The sequence below is a fragment of the Vigna umbellata genome, chromosome 7, assembly GCF_029865625.1.
Source record: "Vigna umbellata cultivar VRB3 chromosome 7, Vumbellata_1.0, whole genome shotgun sequence".
NCBI lineage: Eukaryota > Viridiplantae > Streptophyta > Magnoliopsida > Fabales > Fabaceae > Vigna > Vigna umbellata.
Window position 1 is genome coordinate 34,055,378 of NC_142171.1, and position 23,293 is coordinate 34,078,670.

Below are 23,293 nucleotides of genomic sequence, written 5' to 3' on the forward strand. Positions count from 1 at the left end.
AAAATTAAAAATCACACCTAAAAACCTATTTTTAACTAAAAATTTACAAATCTAAAGATTTAAAGAAAATTCCTAAAACTAACCTAATTCTAGACAATTAAAAACAAAAATACACTAACAAGGACTTCTAGACAAGATGCAAAATTAGAGAGTTATCAAACACACATCCTTTAGGTATAACTAACAAATCATCTCGTACAAGAGCATCTTTTAAAATTCTTGAATCAAATGTTGTCCTTTCCCAAATGACTAAAACATATGTGAATTTCATATCAAAATCATACACCGAGAGTTGACTAGTCCTTTCTTCCTCGAAACCTAGGAGCATCTGATTTTTGGACCCTAACTCGTACACGAGTTCCATCTATGGTCCTTGAACAATCATATTTCATAGAAATGACAATTATTAATAAATGTGGACAACATTATTGTGTTTTCATATTATAAAAAGACTTTTACTTTAAAGTACAAATAAAATTGACTATTATTTACCAAATTTGAATGAAACTCTGATCCTAAGGGCTGAATTAAAAATTCAGACTCTAAACTTAAAATTGCATCCAAGACATTATGCAAGTATTTGCTAACAATTGACCTAGATTGATGGAAGAAAAATGCAACACTTCAATTCTTCATATTATACCCAATTATGTGAAGAAATTTAGCAACTTGTTTCTCCATTATCGACCATATTGCATCCTTGACTAATCCAGATGCTCTTAGGCGTTGGCATAGGTTTATGAATGCTTCTAGTCCCATCTGAATAATGTCACGATATTAATTGGTATGCATAAGATAAGACATCAATTGCTTTCTACAACGGTCTTTGTTTGGTACAAATTTCCTAACACTATTTGTTGCGCTCAAATACATATTTAATATATTCAACACATGTGCAACAATGCATAACATTGTTATTGCGACTAGTGTTGTGCGCATTTGCAATTGTTGATGTAAGTGTGTTACTATATTGAAGTCTACACTGATAACATTATCAACTATATCTTTACCGTCCAAATATGACAAATCTAATACTTCTTCCATATATATTACCTTAAGCAAATATAAAAAATATTACATACAAATAAAGATGAAGTTATATTCATTGACAATGTAAACATAATTTTTGCTTTATTCTTCTGAAAAAAAAATCATTTCTTAAAATATTTTTTTTTAAACAATAATGCATATACTCAATATCACAATTTCATAAATATGTACAATTAACAACACAATTTCATTCAAATAATACATAATTCACTAACCATATAATTATCAAGTAAATAATACATATAATAATTAATAATTCATATAATAAATATTACCTTTTTGAAGACTTCTACACTAATAAAGCGAACACAAATTCACGGATTCAGAGAATAAAACAACCAACAACCTAACACAAAAACTCCAACTAAGCACACAATAACCTTGAACTCAACACAGAGCACAAAATAACCACGAACCAAGCACAAAACAAGTAGAATCTGACCATAGAACTAGCAATCGAGCACCAAACAACCACACAATACCAACAACCTCTACACAAAATAAAACAATATTAAAAATAAAAAATATTTTCATACAAAATACCCTCAAATCACCATAGTTAAGGAAAGATTCAAAAATCGTTGAATACATAATTTTATTCGTACACCTGTTTACGATAACATTTATAAATAGTATTTCATCCGCAACTGCGTGAGTCATTATAAAAAGAAAATATTTTTAATAGTATTATTTATGAAAATTATCAATCATAATTAAACCTTAGAAATCACCTTAGAAAAAACAAATAGTAAAAGTCAAAGATATATAATCAATCTATTTGATTAAATTAAAAACCAAACATATTATTTTTTTTATATGAATAACTTTTTGAAATATTAATATGTGAATAAGTGAAAATTATTCTCAGCCTTAACTGAGTTTTTTTTTAATATTATACAGATTATTAATTTTTGTTTTCTAATTATAATGTTATTGGTAATTGCTATCACGGGACCGGGTTGGATCATCTTCAATTAAATAAACTGATTTGGAAAGTTGAACATAGAGAAACAGAGTGAAAATACATGCACCACACAAAATAATAATTAATTTCATGGGCAATCGGATTCTATTGTGGTCCACCTCGCTGACAAAATTCTTATCTACACTGTCACATTACAATTCTGATAAAACTTGAAAATTTCGAGGATGAACTGTAGTATTTTGTATGTTTCAATAAATTATTTTTAATATGATTGCTAGAGAACTAATTATAATAATATAAAATTATGAATATTTAAAAATCATAAGATACTTTTTATATATTATATTATTAGAATAAAATTTCTGCGAAGTTAAATATAAAGTAAAAATTATTAAATATTATTATTTTATTTTTTTGTACTTAGTTATTTTTATTGTGGACGAGTAAATATCAATAGATAAAGCTACTGCATTGAATTCATGATTTATTATATTTAGTTATTTTTAGATATTTAAATATATGTTTATATTTAGTTATATTCAACTTTGAATATAAAAATAATTTATTATATATTTTTTATTTTATCATATAAATCTTCTTAGATACAAACTTTTTATACTCTTTTTCCTAATACAAACAATAGACACGTTTTACTTTATTTTCTTTCCTGTTCTGGTACCTACTTTCCCCTTTATTATATATGTATATATATGTGGGAGTAGATAACATGTAAAGTATGCTTAACCGAACACCATTATAATCATATAGATATTTACAGATATTTTGCTATGATCTTATAAACACGTATTTATATAATTTAAAAGATTGGTTATATAAACAATATTCTTATTAAACAATTATTATACATCAATAACTCTTAAAATATCTGTATATAAAACTATTTTTCATTTTTTTATTACCTTTCTTTTTCACGTACTTAAATTTATTCTTCAATTCAAACATCTTGTTTTTTTTTCAAACAAACTGATGTAATTATTATTTTTCACCAAATGGACGTAATATTTTTTCGGATTTATCAAAATAAATATATTATTAAAAGTTGTGTTGGAGAAATTTGATTCCAAAATAATTGATTTTGTTTCATCTTATATTTTTATGGAAAATTTCATAAATATGTGTATTTTTTTAAGTTTCTTTAAGGATAAATTTTTTATTTTATTTAGGTTAAGTTTATAAGATTTATAATATGATTCATTAGTACGAAGAAAAAATACTATATAATTTGTTTTCAAAAATAATATCAATTTTATAATCGAAATATATTAGGACGAAATAAAAAATAATAATTTTATGTCTCCGTTATAAATTGAAACATGCTTCAATTATAAAGAAACTGAAGCACTAAACCAAAACTAATAAATAATTGAAATTTGGGTTTTTGTTCTTAGTTTTGTGAATAATCAAAGTCATATACATTATTTGATTTAAAATTATTATTTAATTTTAAACATCTTTGATCTCGGTTCTAAAACTGAGATTGTAAATCCTTTTTGGCTTTAATTCTAATAATAATCGAGGTCATACCTTATTTGATTTAAATTTATTATTTAATTTTAAAGATATTTGGTCTCGATTCTAACAAAAATCAATGTCATATACATTTTTTTTGTTTTAGTTTTAGTAATAATTAAGGTCAAAAGTTGTTTTTTTATAATATTTTTTTTCTGAAATGATAATTAACTTCGATTATGGACTGAACCAAAACTAAGTACTCATTTCTTCTTTGGTTTTGACTATAACTGAAGCCTAATGTAACATCCCTATTATATAATAACAATTATTACATAATAAAGACGTCAACATTCCAATAAAGAGAACAGTCGGATCATGACGTGTAATTAAATGTGAAATTACAGTCATCAAGAAATAAAAGGAACTGAAATTTAAACTTCAACAGTTTATAGATTCGAACACTACATGTGTTCAGATGGGAAACTCCTAAGAAGACTACTCTGCAACCTTAGTATCCTCCAGCTCTTACTCCAAAGGGATTTCCTCAACAACGTCTGCTCCCATCCAAGTGGATGATCATCAGCAGAGAAACATACCCAAACAGCACACAACACAAACAATGCAAGGGTGAGCTAGATATATAAAAAAAAACATGTTATATCAATATCACAGTTAACTCATGGTGTCATACATAGATTTATATAAAAGAACAATTATAGCATGCTCATTGAACCACGACTCACACATCTTTACACTCGCATAGTTCTGCTGGCACTTTCCAACACTATGCAAGGTAAATCCACACATATGACTCATCCGGATTTGTATAACTGTCGAACCAACAGTCGTCTTTGCACTCGCATAGTCTGTTGGTCTTTCTCCAACACTAGCAAGGTAAATCCCCAACCTGCCTATCTCTGCCATCAAAGGCTATAGACGAGGACCTCCCTCTACTCTCACCACTGACACTGTTCTTCTCTATGTGAGCATGAACAATGCTTTGAGTGTAAGGATAGACAGACCGATCCTAGGTTCACTACAGTTATACTCAACAACCACAACATTACATAGTCATCTCTCCCTGAGATGTCCAATTCATACTCACATACATCATTATAGTTCACAACCATGTTCAGATGCATAATTCAAATGCAATAAAATTCAATCATTTTAGAAATCATACAAACTGAATATATCACAAAATAAATTAACAGTACATAATCTGTTCAATAGGATTTAAGTTAAAAACTTGTCGAGTAGACTTCCAGGAAAGAGAGGTGCGTCACAATGGACAACTTAAGTACCAAATCTTTCCTTAGCCAAAGCGTTCCTCAACTAGTTTTTAACAAATTTCTTATTTACAGATTTAAAACAACAGCATATAATATTAACACCGAAATTTAATATAGATATCAAAAAAATAGAAATTAAGCAATATTAAGATCCCTGAGAAGATACGAAATTAATATCTCTAAATCTGTAACTCCGATTTCAAATCTGAATGGTCACAATAATTCACTATTTGTTATAAACTACATATTAAAATTTCAGGTTGATCCAACGGTTAACTAGATAGATATTGAGGTTTTACCGAGGTAACTCAAGTGCAGAATTTTAAGTGGTTTTCAATTATACTCAAAATGCGAAACTAATTTCCCTAAGCACAGACATTTAATTACAAATCTGAACGGTCAAAATGACTTAATATGTCTTATGAATTACATACTAAATTTTGGGCTCAATCTAACGGTAAATAAAATATATATGAAATTTTTACCATAATAACTTAAGAACAGAAATATAGTGTTCATCAGATTTTTCAAAACTTAAAAATTATTTTCTCCAAACATAGACTTTTAATTTATAATCCGATCGGTCAAAGTGTATTAATATATCTTAGGAATCATATATAAAAGTTTCAAGTTGATCTAACGGTCAAATAAATCGTAATATATATTTTACCGAGATGACTCAGTAACAGATCTACAGGGGTAATTAATTTACTCAAACATGCAGGATTTATTTCTCTAAGTACAGACTTCTAATTACAAATCCCAACGGTCAAAGTGAAGAAATAGGTTTTAGGATTCATATATTAAAATTTTAGCTAAATCCAACGGTCAAAATAATTAAAAGAAAAGTTTTACCATACTAACTCGAAAATAAGAAAATTATAATCATGAAAACTAAATTTATGTAAGTGAATAGATAACTACCATTACCAAAATTTTAACATACTCATAACTCATATTCATTATCATAACATGGATAAAAAATCATATACAAGAAAAAAGATTAGCTCCCCTTACCTCTATTCCAGACTTAATCTCCTGCTCCGAATTTGTTTCCCTGAAACCCTTCAGAACCTCTACTCTTCTTGCAACTAAAAATTTCTCCCTAACTCTTTCTTCTCTATTTCTCAAGCTCTCACTTGATTCCTCTTTTCTTGGTGCAAAATAACCTTCCCTCCTATGGCTATTTATAGGTAAAAAATTTACTATTCATTAATATTTTAATATTATTTATTATTTTAATATTATTTAAAAATAATATTTCAATCATTTTCTCACCAAATCTGATCCTAATTTCTACCTACTACTTTCTTCCATGCTAAGGAATCTTAATGCTGAAAATTTATTTTTACTATTTACTTTTTACTATTTACTATTTACTATTTACTTTTTACTATTTACTATTTACTTTTTACTATTCAATTTAAAAAAAAATTTACTAAATAAGTTACCAAAAATTTGAACCTCTCCTTCTAAAATTACTATAATTTTATATCCAAAATTTACATTTTTCTATCCATTAAAATTATTATTACTAATAAAATACTAAAATTTACTACTATAAATATTTTTTTTTTTTTTCATGGGTCTTACACCTAATGTTGGTATTTCTTTTAAATAGTTTTCTTGTTTATGTTTCATCCTACATATATAACATGCATATAAAATCTAGCACAGAAACAAAAACAACAACAAAATATGATTTCTAAATAGAAACATAATTATAAGCTAAAATCTAGATAGTTATACAAATTATGATATCCTAAAAATTACATACTATTATACATTTCTATTCCATATTTTGCACAAGCTTTTCTTAAGTAATGAATGAACTTAATGAAAATTGGTGTAGAACTTTTGAAATTTTATACAAAAGACAATGATTTCAATTACTGTATGAAAAGACAATGGAGAAAAATATTTAATTCAATGCAATTATTTAAGTCTGCTAAGTACTTGTAATATGGGAATGAATAATGGTTGTCATTCGATGCATTACATAATAACCATACTCATATGAGCTGGTTTGTTTATTACACTATATATATCATCATAATTATAAACAATTGAGGAAGATCAGTCAATAAAACAATTATAAATGTATAAAAAAAAATACCAAACGTTAACCACACAAGCTTTTTAGCCTTAGTAGTTTACTTCCTTGACAACATCATATGTGCTACAATTGAACTATAAAAAATAGAATGTTTTAGGATATACTTATATAACAAAGAAAGTTCATAACATTGAGGTTTTTACCAATCTATTAATTGTCTAAGATGGTTGGGAAAAAACTTGTACAAAGAGCAAAACCACACAATAATGTTGTTTGATGGGGAAACCACAAGTAACTACCAATGACTCATGAATTGATAATAACTTAATTATTATACTTAAAATCACAGATGGAGTTTACAAGTGAAAAAACTACATTTACGCAACAATATAAGGGACAAAATATATTGGTTTCCCTAGTCCAAAGTCGTTGGTAACGTATGTTTAGATGTCATCAAGTTTATTGCTTCATGAGTGAGTTGGGGGTTTATGAATCCATATACATCTTCTTGTGTTTAGGACTTTCCTCTCGAAGCGTTTGTTGTTACATGGAAAAGTATTTAAGTTTGAACATAAATAACATGTAAACTTAAAATTGAGAAGTATATAGTGGGTTTCGGACTCCATACTAGGGGTAAGAAATAGAACCAACCAAATATCTAGGGTTCTAGGGTAGGAAAGAAAATATTGAAATGTCTGTGCCATAATAAATATCTCTTTTGTTGGCACAAAATCTAAAACTTATGGCATGAGAATTTCTTATATCGTGATCTTAACCTCATTATTCGATAGCTTTATACCATGAAGAACTATGGTTGCCTTAAATATTGTTCCACAGACCACTAGTGTCCTCCCTATATCATCCATAAGATATAGTTGACATGGACGACTGTCGTCCATGTCATCCCCTAGTACGACTGGAGTTAAACAACTACCCTTTCTACTTCTACCTATCAGAGGAAATGTGAATGTTATATTATTAAAGAACAATTATTCAATTCATAACTTAGCACAAAATGATTATTGATTTTACCTGTGGGAAACACAAAATGTTTTGGTGGAGGAGATACTTGTAGACGGATTCCATAATTATCAAATTGTCTCTAAAACTAGCGTATAAAGTCTGATGAGAGAAGCCTCTAATATAATGTCGAATGCCAACTACTGATCCAACAACACACACACATCCAAGGTGCTCAGGCCGTCCATTTACAGTAGCAAAAATATCTAGACAACCTTTTGGAGTTTAATTATCTTGAGAGCTTTACTTAACCAAGGAGTTTTGTAACATAACAAAACAATATTATTATTTAAAATAACATCTAATTTGTATAAAAATAATATTATTATTTAAAGGAAAGTGAGATCCTACAATTCTTTGTGGTATTAGAAGTGTAAGAGTATGATGGTCATAGGTTGGCTAACTTCCACTTCTCATGACGAAATGATGGTGAAAGAAGTTGTAGGAAATCACCCTCAGGAGGTGGAGGCCTAAATTCTTACTTTTCCCTTATGATCTTCTCTTCGAGCTTTCTACACCTATCACGACATAATAAGTATGAGTTTTTATTTTGAGTACTTATACCTTGTGTTTTTGTCCTCTCTTCCTCTAACATATAAGGATTAGTTCATATCATTTATGTTGATAGGGGGACCAATATGAGTGTTAAACTCATTCCCTGATGTGTTTGTTCTTTATGATGATAACACATTGATTGTAACAACACATATATGTTTTCATGACAGCACATAAATGTTTCTTTATGAGTTAATACATATGTTAATGTGAAAATATTTCTTGATGATTAATACATATAATAATATGTTGTTTGGTCTGCATACTTCTGTGATCAAAATTATGCTTATATCTACTGTATGCTTACTAAATGTTTTTGTGTGATAAAACCACAAACACAAAGCAACTCTGTATGAAATAATTGATTACAGTGATGTTGTAAATCAATTAAGTTCATCATGTAGCTTATGTTTTAAACTGTGGCAAAAAAACAAGTTTTAACCAATTACATTAAGTGTAAAATCGATTAAAACTTCTATCTTTGCAAACATCTTTTTGATATGTGTTGTGATGAGTTTTGAAGTGAAAAAATTTTCAAAATTTGTTTAAGTGTATAGCTTAATCGATTACACTGTTTATGTAATCAATTAAGTTTGTTATTATTTGAAAATTGTTTTCAAACTAAGTCATAACTAGGGATGGAAAAAAATTCATGAACACGGGTATCTGCGAATAAAATCCACGACGAGTAGTTACTATATATATATATTGTTACCTGTATAAATATATTAAAAGAAAAGGAAAACGACACCTATTCGATGATAACCTTTTTCTTAGGGTTTCCATGAAACATTTAAAAAAAGACCTTGAAAAGGAAAGCAGAGTGGGCACGTTGTTGGTAGTTAATGATTGAATAGGTGAAGCACTGTGAGTCACATATCTCTGATCTTTGGGTGCTTTAAATGTTACAACCATGATCTTTGGTTCCTCCAAAGTTGGGTACAACATCTTGAAATGGCTGTTACACCAGGACTGGAGCATACAAGGAAGGCCATCGGATGGGCAGCAAGAGACACGTCTGGGTTTCTTTCCCCCTTCAATTTCACGAGAAGGTACTCATTTCAAACCTCTTCAATTCCTGAACTTGGAAAATGTTTAATGTTTTTAATGTTCTGTTTTCTAATGGTGCAGGGAAACAGGGGAGAAAGATGTAGCAATCAAAGTGTTATACTGTGGTATATGCCACACCGACCTCCATAATGCAAAGAGTGAATGGGGTCCATCCTTTTATCCACTCGTACCCGGGTATGCTTCCTCCTCTTTTTCCAGTATATTTCAACCACCTTCAAACATTAAATATTCTCTTCACTTTATTTATCAAACAACAAACACTTCCGTAAATTTATTCAAATCAACCATTTCAAACCAAACAGAATGGCTAAGCTACAACTCAAACTTCGAAAGTCATTCCATGGTCCTAGAACAAACAACCTTCTTTCTAATCATATATATATATCATAGTATTAAATTTTGATGAAATTTATTGACATGATTTTTTCTTATATTATGACAATATTAGTATTATATTTATTGATAAAATTTATCAACAAATTATAATTTTTATTAGTAATAAAATTTATTAGTAAAATCCGTTACCAAAATAGGATTGAATTCACTTTTGAATTTTGATTATATTGTTATAAAATTTATTGAAAATATTTTTTTAAAATTTGCTAATGATTGAATTTTTAAAAATTTATTTATAAATTCATTGATAATTGTATTTTTTAAAATTGGTTGATAATTTTTCCGATAAATGTGTCTGTTTAATGGGCACCAATTTTTCAACAAATTTTGATAAGTAGTTATTATAAATTAATTCAAAATAAATGAGAAGAAGGAACAAGAGGTGATGAAAAAAAAAACAGTGACAACAACGACGAAAGTGACGGTGACCAACAACAAAGAAGGAGTTAGAGAAAACAGAGGAGAAAGAATAGTAAGGGAAAAAGAAAGATGAGAACAAAAAGAAAAAGAGGAGAAAGAAAAGGTAGAAAAGAAGGAAGAGGAAAAAAAAGAGTTGAAAGAAAAAAAAGGAAAGAGAATAAGAAAAAGAATAAAATTAAATCGTGATCATCACGATCAAAATTAATTTTTTTAGATAATTACAAACAAACTTTTTGTTGTCAATAAATTTTCAATAAAATTTATTGATGAGTATTTTATGGATGAATGTTTAGAAATAAATAAGTTGTCAATCATTTTAATTTATTAACAAATTTTGGTGATTATTCATAAATTTTATGCATTAGTAATTTGTTTTTAATTACATATTACCTTAGTGGGTTGGTGTCTTTGATGTAGCTAATACATTTTATAAATTATGAGCTACCATTTCATCGCAAATATGTTTTTGTGTTTAGGAATGATAAGTGATACAGGTTAATAAATGTTAATTAGATAGTATTGTAATATGAGCACCATAAGGCAGGCACGAGATTGCAGGTGAAGTGATAGAGGTAGGAAGCAAGGTGGAAAAGTTGAAGGTGGGTGACAAGGTGGGTGTGGGGTGCATGGTTCTATCCTGCAGATCATGTAAAAGCTGTGATGAGAATCTCGAGAACTACTGTCCGAAAATGATTCTGACATACGGAGCGAAGTATGTTGATGGAAGCATCACACAAGGAGGCTACTCTGATCTGGTGGTTGTAGACGAACACTTTGTGATCAGCATTCCTGACGGTCTACCTCTTGAGGCTGCTGCACCTCTCTTATGTGCTGGGATCACAGTGTATAGCCCTCTCATATATTTTGGACTTGACAAGCCAGACACGCATGTGGGTGTGGTTGGTCTTGGTGGGGTTGGTCACATGGCTGTCAAGTTTGCCAAAGCTTTTGGCGCTAAGGTCACTGTAATCAGCACATCTCCAAACAAAAGGAAAGAAGCCATCGAGCATCTTGGAGCTGACTCGTTTGTGGTAAGTCGTGAGGAAGATCAGATGCAGGTACTTGCTCTTTTCCAACCTTTTAAATATGGTTTAGTTTGGGTATCAGTGAGGAATAGTTTATTGCTCAACTTCTAATGCTGATTTTTTCGATTTAGGCTGTAAAGGGTACCTTGGATGGTATAATAGACACAGTTTCTGCAGTCCATCCTCTGCTCCCTCTGTTGGATTTGTTGAAGAGTCATGGGAAACTTGTCATAGTTGGTGTACCTGATAAGCCTTTGGAGCTACCCATCTTTCCTTTACTAGGTATGCACGCACTTGGAAAATTATTAGAACTATTTTACTACTCAATTGAAGGAACTTTCTATCATGTAAATTTGATATACTTGTTTTATATGCAGCGAGAAAGGGTGTAACTGGCAGTAGCATTGGAGGAATAAAGGAGACACAAGAAATGATGGATTTTGCTGTCAAACACGATATAAAGCCTGATATTGAGATTATTCCTATTGATTATGTGAACAAAGCAATGGAGCGTCTCGTCAAAGCAGATGTAAAATATCGATTTGTTATTGACATTGGCAACACACTAAAATCAAGTTCCTGATATTTTACTCATCCATGTCGCACAGAATTAATGCACTTGGAGTTATTGCTTTAATAAGCAGTGTTCTTTTTTTTTCTGTTCTTAATTTGATGAAGTTGCCATTTGTCGGTGATTACCAAACGTCTCTTCTGTATCAATGTTATGTGATTGATAGTTATCATCTCAGTCATTCTCGAAAGAATTGAAAGAAAATTTCTTCATAAGCCTGCATTACAAATTATACAAGAGTTTATGTGCCATACTGTGATGAAAATTCACACTTTGAATATCTTAATAAATTATTATGTTTTGTGTTTTTTTTATTCGTTCCTCTCTAATTAATTTCTATTTGAAATAAGTTTGCAAATAATTTGTTTCTTTTTCAACTCAAATCAGCTAAAATTGTAGAAGAAAGTGTGTACCGTAACTTTTCTTTTAACAGAGTGAGTAATTTAATTTGTTTTCACATAAGACACTCATTTAATCAATATTTTTTATTTATAAGATAAGAACAATAAATATCATATAAATATAAAAAATAATTCCTAAAATATAAAAATAATAATAACTATAATTATTTTATCATATATTAAAATTATAAGAGCAATAATACTTTTATTAAATTATTAAACAAATAGTATTATTATATATTTGGGTGTTACTCCCTCTACCACCACAACTTGCTTCCTCCACCACCCCATTCCCCTTTTACCCTTTTCTTTATTTTTTAATTCCTATTTTACCCTTATTAAAATTTTAGGGTTAATATTATTTAAAATCTCACGTACATTCATCCTCTTTATCATTCTTCCCTCTTTCTCTTTATTATTTTTCCCAGGTTGTCTCTTACGTTCCACTATCTTTGGGTTGTCTCTCATGTTCTACTTCTTCTTCTCTTTTATAGAATTGTGACGTGAGAGTGTGGTGGACTTTGTGTTTAGTAAGATTGAAAGTGGGGAAAACAATTCATCTTCAGCCGTGACTGTGATGGTGCTTCAAGGTGCTGGTTCAAAGGTGTGAGAGGGCGTGAAGGTGCGTAATAAAACCTAAAATATAAACCGTATAATCTTTAAACGAATGTGAGCATTCGTCAACGGATGTCAACATCCGTTTAAGGGAAAACGGATGTCGACATCCGTTTTCCCTTAAACGAATGTTGACATCAGTTTTCCCTTAAACGGATGCTCACATCCATTTAAAGATTACGGTTTATATTTTACAGTTTTTTTATATTAATTTTGAAGATATTTAAATAATATAATTTATATTTTTTGATATATTATTTTTGAATATATTTTGATGTATTTTAATAATGTATTTTTGAGGATCTTTATTCTTATTAGTATATATTTAGATTTTTTTTATTTTGCACGTTATATATAGTTAGGATTTTTGTATAATATATATTTTTATATATGACTTTTTGTATTCTTTAATAATTTTATAATTATATAAAAATTTATTTATTAGTTTAATTATAAAAGTAAATAATTAGGATTAAAAAGGAAAAAGGTTATTTTTGTAATTATAAAAGGTTAGTTTTGTAATTCAAAAAATATGTAATAGAATTAGGGAGGTGGAGGGAGAAAATGTGGTGGTGGAGGGAGTAACACCCTATATATTTTTATGTCCTTGGGTTGGGTTACGAAACTCATTATTCTCGTGGCCCGACCCAAATTTAAGGGTTTTATTTCTTTTACTCTCATTTATTTTAAAATCACTGTTTTGTTTTTTCTTTTTATATTTATTTTATAGTAGCAGTAACTTTTAATATTTTGTTTGAATTTAAGTGAGAGTGAAAAAGAAGATGAAAGAAGGAAAAAGATACAGGGTTGGATAGAAGAAAAGAGAGTGAAAAGTAAAACGTGACGAATAAAATTTTTGTAGTTGATTTAATTGATTGATAGAAATAAGTAAATTAATTTAATAATATAATGAATTAAGAAAATGTCTTTAATTTATTTTTAATATAAATAAATACATTTTTATAAAACAAGAAAAATCAATATTTTATTTTTATTTTATTTTTATCATAAATTATTCTATTAAAAACAATTATTAAAAATGATATAAGTGTTCTTTTATAAGTAATATTTAATATTTTAATTCCACTAATATACAAATAATATTAATATAGATTGACATTATTTTATCCTTGTATATAATGATATATTATTATATTATTATCCTATTTTATCAAATACTAAAATTTTACTCTGGTTTAATTTTTTGCATTTACATAAATGAGTGTGATGTAAGAAAATTTAAATTGAAATTACTTAAAAATTTGCAATTTTTAACACTAAAAATAGTTGTAAGAAGGATGGAAAAACACTATTCTATGCCGGTGCAAAGTCAATTATACCTAAGATAAAATAGTGCTTGTTGATCCCGTTCTTTTACATCCATTTTCAATTCATCCAATCCATGTTTATATACATTTTTAATTTATTTAATAGGTAAAACGTATTTTAGGGCATTCCAATTTTTTTTTTTAAATATCACTGAGATATGACATTTCAAATATATTGCCACGGGTTAATTCACTAATCATATGCTTTCTATGAATATTTATTAAAACAAAATAAATTATAATACAAAAAATATACAGAGGTTGAATCAAAACTCACACTCAATAAAATTTATATTAAGATAATATAGAGTTAATTATAGAAAAAGAAATGTCTAATAAAAGAAGGCATATTTATTAAAGAATTAGACTTTAAATCTACCAACTTGTCTTAGTTGTGTTTTATCTTTTTTTAACTCTCAAAGTTTTTTTTTTTCGACCTTTCAAGAAAGACCTTTTTAGTTAGAGGCAAAACATTAATCATAGAAGTTATTTTCTAAACTTAAAGATCGCTGATAAGGTATATCATTAAAATGTATGTTTCTTCATTGGTTGACCTCCTAAATTAATGTGGGATGTAGTCTTCTCCATTCATATTAAAAAATCTCATAGTAGTGAGTGAGTGGCAAAACGATATTCCTGTTATAGTCTATTTCTTGCGGCTACATTCCAATTTATCTATTATGACCAAAAACTTCTCACCAATCATAGAGGTATGACTAACCTCAAATAATTTCTCTCCTTACCACTTTCAAATGAAGTAAAATCATAATGAATCTATTAGAAAAGTAAAGGGAGGTGGGTGAATTGGATTTTAAAATCTTTTTCAAATCTTTTTCAAATTTTTAAATCTTGAAATCAATAAACAAAAATATATGTTTGTGCTCATTCAACCTTTATTTTTGGCCAATTCGTCTCGGTCATTGGATTGGGATGTCACATATTGACCATCAACCTGCATCAACTCATTTGGACATTCATTTTGGATTAGTTCATCTAGATCTTCGGCCAGGTTGGCCCATCTTGTGCTTGTTCCCAAGCCCAATTTTCTTGACCTTTGGCCATGAGTAGTTCGTCCCAGCCTTGTGTTCGAGTTGATCATTATCGACCTTCAGTCTGAGAGAACCCATCTCAAATTTCTGTAAAAAATTACCTATCTCGACCTTTGGCCTAGGCTGGCCCTTCTTGACCTTCGGTCTAAGACATCCTTGCTCGATATATGACCCATGATTAAAGTATTATTTTTTTAAGAGTTAATTAAAATCTTGTAGTGGGGCAAAACTCACCTTAGCCCTGACTTTAACCCACTTGAAAGGAGGCTTCGAGATTGACAGTAATTTTTAGCTCCCTCAATTTTCAAGGGTGGGTTAGGACTGACCCATGAGTCAAGTTGACAACTATACTCATATGTTTTTTTAATGATCATAGGAAATTGAAGTTTGTCTCTCATGGTTGTAAGATAAATAGATTTGTGTTCCCACATCAATGGTTTAAATCTCTAGTCTTAATTATTGGTTATTGTTGATCTACAACATTATTTATAAGACAAATGACAAGGGATTGATACTTACTTTCATCAAATAATGGCACATAAGGATCAACAATTTCCACCCTTTCACTGGTAAGATGACCATCATCCCTCGATGATGTTTCCACACTACTTCACACCCTTACCTAGGACAGTTTTGCACGTACATCACATTGATGTAAAAGAAACTACAATAATGTGTGTTGAGTGTGGACATAGGTAATGCCCCCGCACATGTGGTGCATATGTTAGACTTTGTTTGCTTTATAAGCTGATAAGAAGTTTTGTGTCCATCGTATATGAAAGAAGTGTGACATTAATTAATATGTCGTACTTTGGTTGCTTGAACGATTTATTGATGAGATATGTGAAACTTGAGGAGTTGTTCATTGACATGTGTGTATTATTAGTTTGTCAACTGTAACTTCGCCTAAACGAAACAATTAGCTAGTCATACCATGCTTCTATAAATGAATTAATGATTTGTGAAATTTATGTTTTAGCATAATTTTTAAATGATATTGTTTCAAAATTATAACAAGCTTTAGATATACAAGCATTTTCTAGGTATGAGTCATAGGGATTTGAATCTTAGTTACAAGGAAGATTATTCTCATGGTAGGCAATATATGATTGTTATATTAGCACTATTGACATTGTTGGGGTGCAACTTGATGGTTTGACCCTTGATAAGATCAAGTACATGCCTTATGAAGACCATAGTTGCAGATTATGATCTTTTTTGTATTTTACCTTCATAATCTACCATCCTCTGTTGCGTACTAGGTTTACCTTGCAAATTTTAATGAACAATCACTTTTTCTCATCCTAGTTATAATGACAAGTAACTTCTTTTTGTATCTTTTATATTTTCACTTTTTTCACGACCTAATCATTTAAACCAATTCATCTTACTTCAAGTTTTACAATATAGCAATTTCATCAACACGAGACAAAATATCAATTTCATATTATATTTTACTCCAAAATTTGAATTTCATTTATATAAAAAACAATAAAATTACCACCAATAACAATTTCTACTTCCAAATTACATATTTCAGAACTTCAAACTATATTTCAAATTATAAAATTCAAAATACAATTACAAAATGACACATTCTTGTTTTGAATTATATGCATACCAAAATACTACTGTTATGAATTACATGATTCGAAGAAAATACTTTTTTTCCTGCAAATTACATAATCTGAAAGACTTTTAACTTGCACTTAGAAAAAAACTCCAAACTAGAAACCCTATAATGTTTGAAACCAACTACCCACCTTCAAGTTTCATACTGTAATGTATTCATTTCAGCTCATTGATATGCCAAAAAATTGTTCTCAACAATTTTGTGAAGAATAAAGGCCATGCAGGTAGCATTCGTGAAGAAGAAAAGAACCCAAAGGTAGAAACCGGTTCTTAAAAAGACCTTTATTGCCATTTAATAAACGACGGGCAGAGTGGATTTTAAAATTTATGTAGGTATAGGAATAACTTATGGGGGTACAGAAAGCAGTTACATTAAAACTTCCACCAATGGGCCTATATTGTAATCCAATAAAAAAATTACAGACAATTTTTGGATCCCGTAGTGGTATCTTTCACATCATAATGAATACATAAATGGAAAAGAAAATAAGGAAAAATACATAACGATAATTTTAAGAGTGATAAAAATCATGAAAAGATATTCTTATCATAAAAAGCTTCTTTACTTTTTATTTCTTAGCTCATACTTTGTAAATTTTAATATTTCTTTTATTCTTTTGTCATTTTGAATTTTATTTGTATTTGTTAAAGATATAGAATTGACATACTCAAACCAAGCAAAGTCTTCAAATGCTAGCCATTCAAGAAAGGAAATTTCTTCCTGCAACCCCGTTTTTTTTTCTGCATCTCTATAAATAAAAGGAAAAGACCAAATTTTCCTCACCCATCTTCTTTTACTTCTTCCTCCACCCCATCTTCTTCCTTCACCTCCACCTCCCCCTCATATTCTTCTTCCACTTCCACCCCCACCCATCTTTTTCCTCCACCTCCACTTTCACCGCGTCTTCTTCTTTCACCTCCATCTCCACCTCTCTACTCCATCTTCTTCCTGTGCCTCCACCTCATCATCATCTCTTTCATTCTTCCTTCAGCTCCTTTTTATTTTGTTTTATTTGGTGCATCACTAGTCAATGTTAGAAATATCATGAATTATACAATTGTTGGTAGTGTAGATTAAGATTACAAATTATACCATCCACGATATAAATTAAGATTACGAATTATATAATTTATAATGTAATTTGTATTATGAATTGTTTTTTAAATTTGTATTATAGATGGTATAATTCAAAATGTAAATTTATATTATAAATTATATAATTCAAAATAAAATTTAAATTATGGACTCCCTTCCAGATTTATATTACCGATTATATAATTTAAAAAATAAATTTGTATTATAGATTATAAAATTTAGAAAATAAAATTCTACAATTTAAAATCTAAGATATATACAGATTGTATAATCTAAAACTATAATTTCAAGAATATAATAAAAAATTTAAAAGAATATATAAAATTGCAGGAAAAATCATGCAGTGTTGGAAAAATTTCCAGAAAAGGGAGAGAAGGAAGGATGACATCTGTAACCAAGAATGGACCAAGGCATGGAAGACACGTTGCTAATTGTGAGGATTGATATAGATTTAGGACATTTGAATTTGAATTCTAATATTTGAAATTTCCTTCTGTTAGACTTGAAATGTTTGGGAAGCAAGTTTATAGAAATTCAAAAGTTATTTTAACGTATTAATCTTTTTAGAGTTTTTTTCTTTCTTTAAAACGTATCTTGATATCTTAAAATTCAAGTGGCAATTCTCCATATCACTTGTATTAAAATGAATTTAAGAAATATAGTCTATTATCTCAAGTCTTTTTCAATTATTATTATTTTTAATTGTTCTTACGATTTTTATTCACACACTATTCAAAACTTAAAATAAATTTAAAAATAAGACTTTTTTTAGAAGACCTAAAACAATTAGTATTAATAAAATTGAAGTCTTTTTTATGGTAATTTAAAACACTCAATATTAAAAAAATTGAAACTATTTTTGTGGCCTAAAGCAATAATTTTATTTGTTTGGGCCTAGGTACTAATTGTATTTACTTCCTTATTTCCTTCTCATCTTAATTTTTTTTCACTTGTTATTTTGTTGATATTAGTTTAATTTGTAGTTCTTTTAATCTTATGTCTAATTCATACATGTCTTTTTTTTTTTCTATTGATGAAATTATTGAATTAAAATTTACTCTTAGGAACTCAACATTTTTATAATAACATGTCTTTGACAAATGACCAATACTTTTACAGCAAAAGCAAGCTATAGATGATAGTTTGCTAATATCAATGAACTTTTTAGCATTTATTTTACTGTTTTTACCTATATAGCCTATACCTTACTTATTAAGTACACTCCTTTGTGATCCTAACAAGGCTTTAAGGTTAGAGCTACCTAAAGTGAATTTTGACAATGTGCTCATTAAGTATTTGATTCTCTTTAACTGTGTTAGACAGTTTGTACATTCTTGAACTTTCACCTTACTCTCTTTTATGGTTTGTCTAGGTGAATTCTTCTAACTTTCCAATTCAGATTTTAGGCTTTCATTCTTTTTGTGTAAATTTTTCTATTCTATCATGTAAGCACCTCTTCTCACTTTTAAGCCTATATAGTTGGTATTGCATTTTCATAACTTCACCATGTAATTCTTCAAAGACATCAAGTAATTGATAATACTTGTCTTCAATAGATTCATCTTTAAAACTATTAGCACTACTTTCAGAACAAATTGAACCCGCCATCAAACACATATTTGTTTCCTCTTTAAGACTCTCTTCTGAATCACTTGATGGGAAACTTGAAACACTATCTTCTTGTGATTCATGTTGTCTTGGCTACTTTTATCTTCTAGCTTTTACTTCATTTTTGTTACTGGACAGTCATGCTTGATGTGTCCAATTTTACCACATTCATTGCATGTTGGAGCAACAACAACTTTTCCTTTCCTTCTATTGATCCTTGCATTCCCTGCAAAATCAGAATTATTTTTGAACTTCATGAATTTAGAGAACTTTTTACCATAAAATTCATTACTTCAAGATCAGATTTTTAGGTTTCAGAATCATCTTCTTCAACATGTCTTCTTGAGCCTGTTTTGCTTGTTGTCTTGAGAGCAATTGTATGCTTTTGCTCTCCTTCTTCCTCTTCTTTCAATCTCCCAAATTCAAGCTCGTATTCTCTCAATTTTCCAAATAGGGTGACCATGTTTATTGTAGTCAAATCTTTTGATTCAAGTATTGTAGTGACCTTTGGCTGCCAGCTTCTATTCAAACTCTTTAAAATCTTGATATTTATCTCTTCTTTATCAAATGTTTTCCCAAAAGCAAGAAGGTGGTTTACAATATGGGTGAACCTCTTTTACATATCATATATTGTCTCACCAATATTCATCCTAAACATTTCGTATTCTTGGATTAAAGAATTCTTCCTTGCTCTGTTGACTTCATGTGTTTCTTCATGAGTCACAACATAATTTATATTATTTGTAACCATCTTTTCTTCAACGATTGTTTGTTAGATAATAAAATATATAGGTTTAGTTCTGATGCCAATTATTTAATTAAATGCTTACTACTATAGTGCACAAGTAAAACCAAAAAAAAAACAAAACTTCATAACATTTTTGTAAAAATAACAACTTTTACGCGACACTTTGATGAAATAAGCTTATAGTATGTTGGATTAAATGCCATACTTTTTTTTTCTGAATATTAAATGCTTATATACTGCAATGAAGTAGTACACACAAAATATGAAACCTCATAAAATTTTGATTCTATGTTTAGTTCGTTATGTTACTATATATAGTTGCTCTGTTTTTACAATCAGGCTATATATGGTTTATCCTAGTTTTGAAAACCTCAACCTCAATGAATAAACAAAATGAGGTGTGAAATTGATGAATGTATGAGATGATGTTTTTGCGAGATTGTCACTCCAGAGAGTACCCAAGTCAGTGAATGAAAGGCATGACAATTCATACCAAAACCTGGGATTTAGGATTTATAGGAATATTCTTGCATCCTGACCCTTTATTGTGATTGAAACGCGTGTCTATTATTTCTGGAAACATAAGTGGACCCTTTCAAAATTCATTCATTAAACAGTCTTTTATTTGCAATATAAGTATATATGGTTCTAGAACGTTGTACTTTGTTTATCCGAGTTTATTGTGGTAACGGAGGATTAAAACCCGGTTGAGTTGACATGTCATGAATATGTTGAAGAAGTAGATGATGAAAAGTGTGGCTCGTGAAATAATGTAACGTTAACCTTGTTCCTATGTAATCTCTGTATGGTATGGGCATGGTTTTTTGGTTTGCTCTCACGGGAATCCAACCACCCCTCTCACGTGTTCCTCTCTCTCTCGGCTGGACCTGGCTATATAGCTGTTTTCTACGGCGCTGCACGTTTCTTCAAACCCACAACCTATGGTCGGTGCTTCCATTTCATGCTTCTTCTCAACTCAACTTCACACTACTCTCTTTATTATTATTATTATTATTATTTCTTACTTTAACCCATATTACATTTATTTAACAATATTTTACAGTGGTGAAAAGCTATAAAAAATATTTTTGTATTTATAAAAAAATAAAAGGAAAGAATATTAGAAAATAGTACTGAATGAGTATAAAATAATTTTACGTGTCAAAATATCCTATTGCTTGTTTGTCTGTGTGGTCCACACGGTAATCTCTTCATTGTTTGTACCTGGCACTCAACTATCATATTTTGAATGTACGCGAAAACCATCTTCAATTGAAAGGGAACAGAAATCAATAAAACCTATATTCAAATAAACTTCACTTAATTTATACCCACAATTAAATGTTTTTGTTCTTTTATAATAACTACTTATTTCATTTATACAATTCTAACATATGTGTGGCATAAATGTTACGTGAGAAACCATTCTTACGTATGAGTGATCGCGTTGAGTCCTTACTTGAAGAGGATGAATTTTTACGCAAATTAACATTTAAGTGCATTTATGAGTGCGAAAAAAAACATTAATATGTAATAATGTGAGTAATTATAAAAGTATATTTGTATTTTAAAGTATTTATACATTCAAGAAGTTTAAGGGTGATAAAACTTTGGTTTTAGTCTCATAATCGGTTCAAAGGATTTATACTTGTAAAAATATGTCGAAGTTTTATATGGGAGTAAAAACTCTTAATTACGAAAGTTTCAAAAAGATAAAAAAATTCGCCTATAAAATTGCGAGATTACTGAGAATATAAAAGAACAAAACTTAAAATTCTATAAAATATATTATACTATTAAACTATATTGCAAAAACTATATTTAACTGTAATGATTGTAACTATTTGTAATTGATGATGCAACTAAAATAATTTTGTCACGTCTTTCACGTTGTCGCTAAAATTTTGGTTTAGGTCCTGACTATTTTTCGTGAAAAACAATTCTGTGAGTATAGTTCAAATAAACCGAAAATAAATTAGAAACAAATGAACAAAAGAGAGAAAACAAGAAATTGAGAAATATGTGGGAAAAGATGTCCAATTTTATTAGTATAGATGTTAATAAATATGTTCCATTATTTATTCTAAGTTTGGAATAAGATAAATGGTTACACGTTAATAGATTAAAAATAAAATCAAATTATGTTATGTATTTAAATGAAATTTTTTACAAGTAAAATTTTAGAATTAAATTGAGTTTAAAATTTATTTCTTGATACCGTGGTTTATTTTAACAAAATTTGTTGAATGTATCATATTATTTATTATTATGAATATATTTTTATATCTATTACAAATATTTAGTCATGGTTGTCTCAATAACATACGAGTAAAACATTTCTTTTAAGTCTTCAAAAAGAAAGATTTAAAAAAAATCGTAAAATTTTCTTATTAACTTAATTATAAAATTATGTTTAAGAAAAAATTGTCTCAAATTCTTTTTTCAGTATTAATATATCTCTATTAAATTAGTTATAAAATTATGTTTAAGGAAAAAATCATAAAAAAAATTATAGTGTTAATATATCTCTATTAAATTAATTACAACTTATTAAATTAATTTGTAATTTTATGTTTAAGAATAAAATTTAATTAAATTAGTGTAGGTGTCTGTTAATTTTTTGTATTAAAAATGATATTTAAGAGTTAAACTTTTTTTCAAGAAATTATAATTGTTTTTTGGAAAAAGATAATGAATAATTATCTTTATTATCTTATAATAAATTTTGACTTTTTTTTCTTTTCTTTTGTTTATTTATTGATTCCTCTATCTCCTTGTTTTCTATTTTATAATTCTTCTTTTTTGAGGGTTTGGAGAGATTTTATTCCTTGAATATTATGATGTGTGTCCTTATTTATGGTTAATATGTTTTTATTTCTATTTGTTTTCTTACTGTGTTAAATCTATTTGTTGATTTTGTATTAGGATAAAAATGTGTTTTTTTATGGTTTTGTTTTTTTGG

At 28.6% G+C, this 23,293-nt stretch overlaps 1 protein-coding gene and 1 long non-coding RNA gene across 2 annotated transcripts; one reads left to right on the top strand and one right to left on the bottom strand.

Moving 5' to 3' along the window:
* Positions 1-3,824: 3,824 nt before the first annotated feature.
* On the bottom strand, positions 3,825-5,963 carry LOC148195818 (uncharacterized). The gene is made up of 2 exons (XR_015780784.1): positions 5,758-5,963; positions 3,825-4,002 (listed from the first exon to the last, which is right to left on the bottom strand). It is a non-coding gene; the product is annotated as an uncharacterized LOC148195818 (long non-coding RNA).
* A 3,302-nt stretch (positions 5,964-9,265) lies between these two features.
* Positions 9,266-12,161, top strand: LOC148195819 (putative mannitol dehydrogenase). The gene is made up of 5 exons (XM_088094353.1): positions 9,266-9,423; positions 9,503-9,616; positions 10,803-11,316; positions 11,415-11,565; positions 11,661-12,161. The coding sequence occupies exons 1-5, from the start codon at positions 9,326-9,328 to the stop codon at positions 11,864-11,866; spliced, it is 1,083 nt and encodes a 360-aa protein (XP_087950479.1). The 5' UTR covers positions 9,266-9,325; the 3' UTR covers positions 11,867-12,161.
* The last annotated feature ends 11,132 nt before the right edge of the window (positions 12,162-23,293 follow it).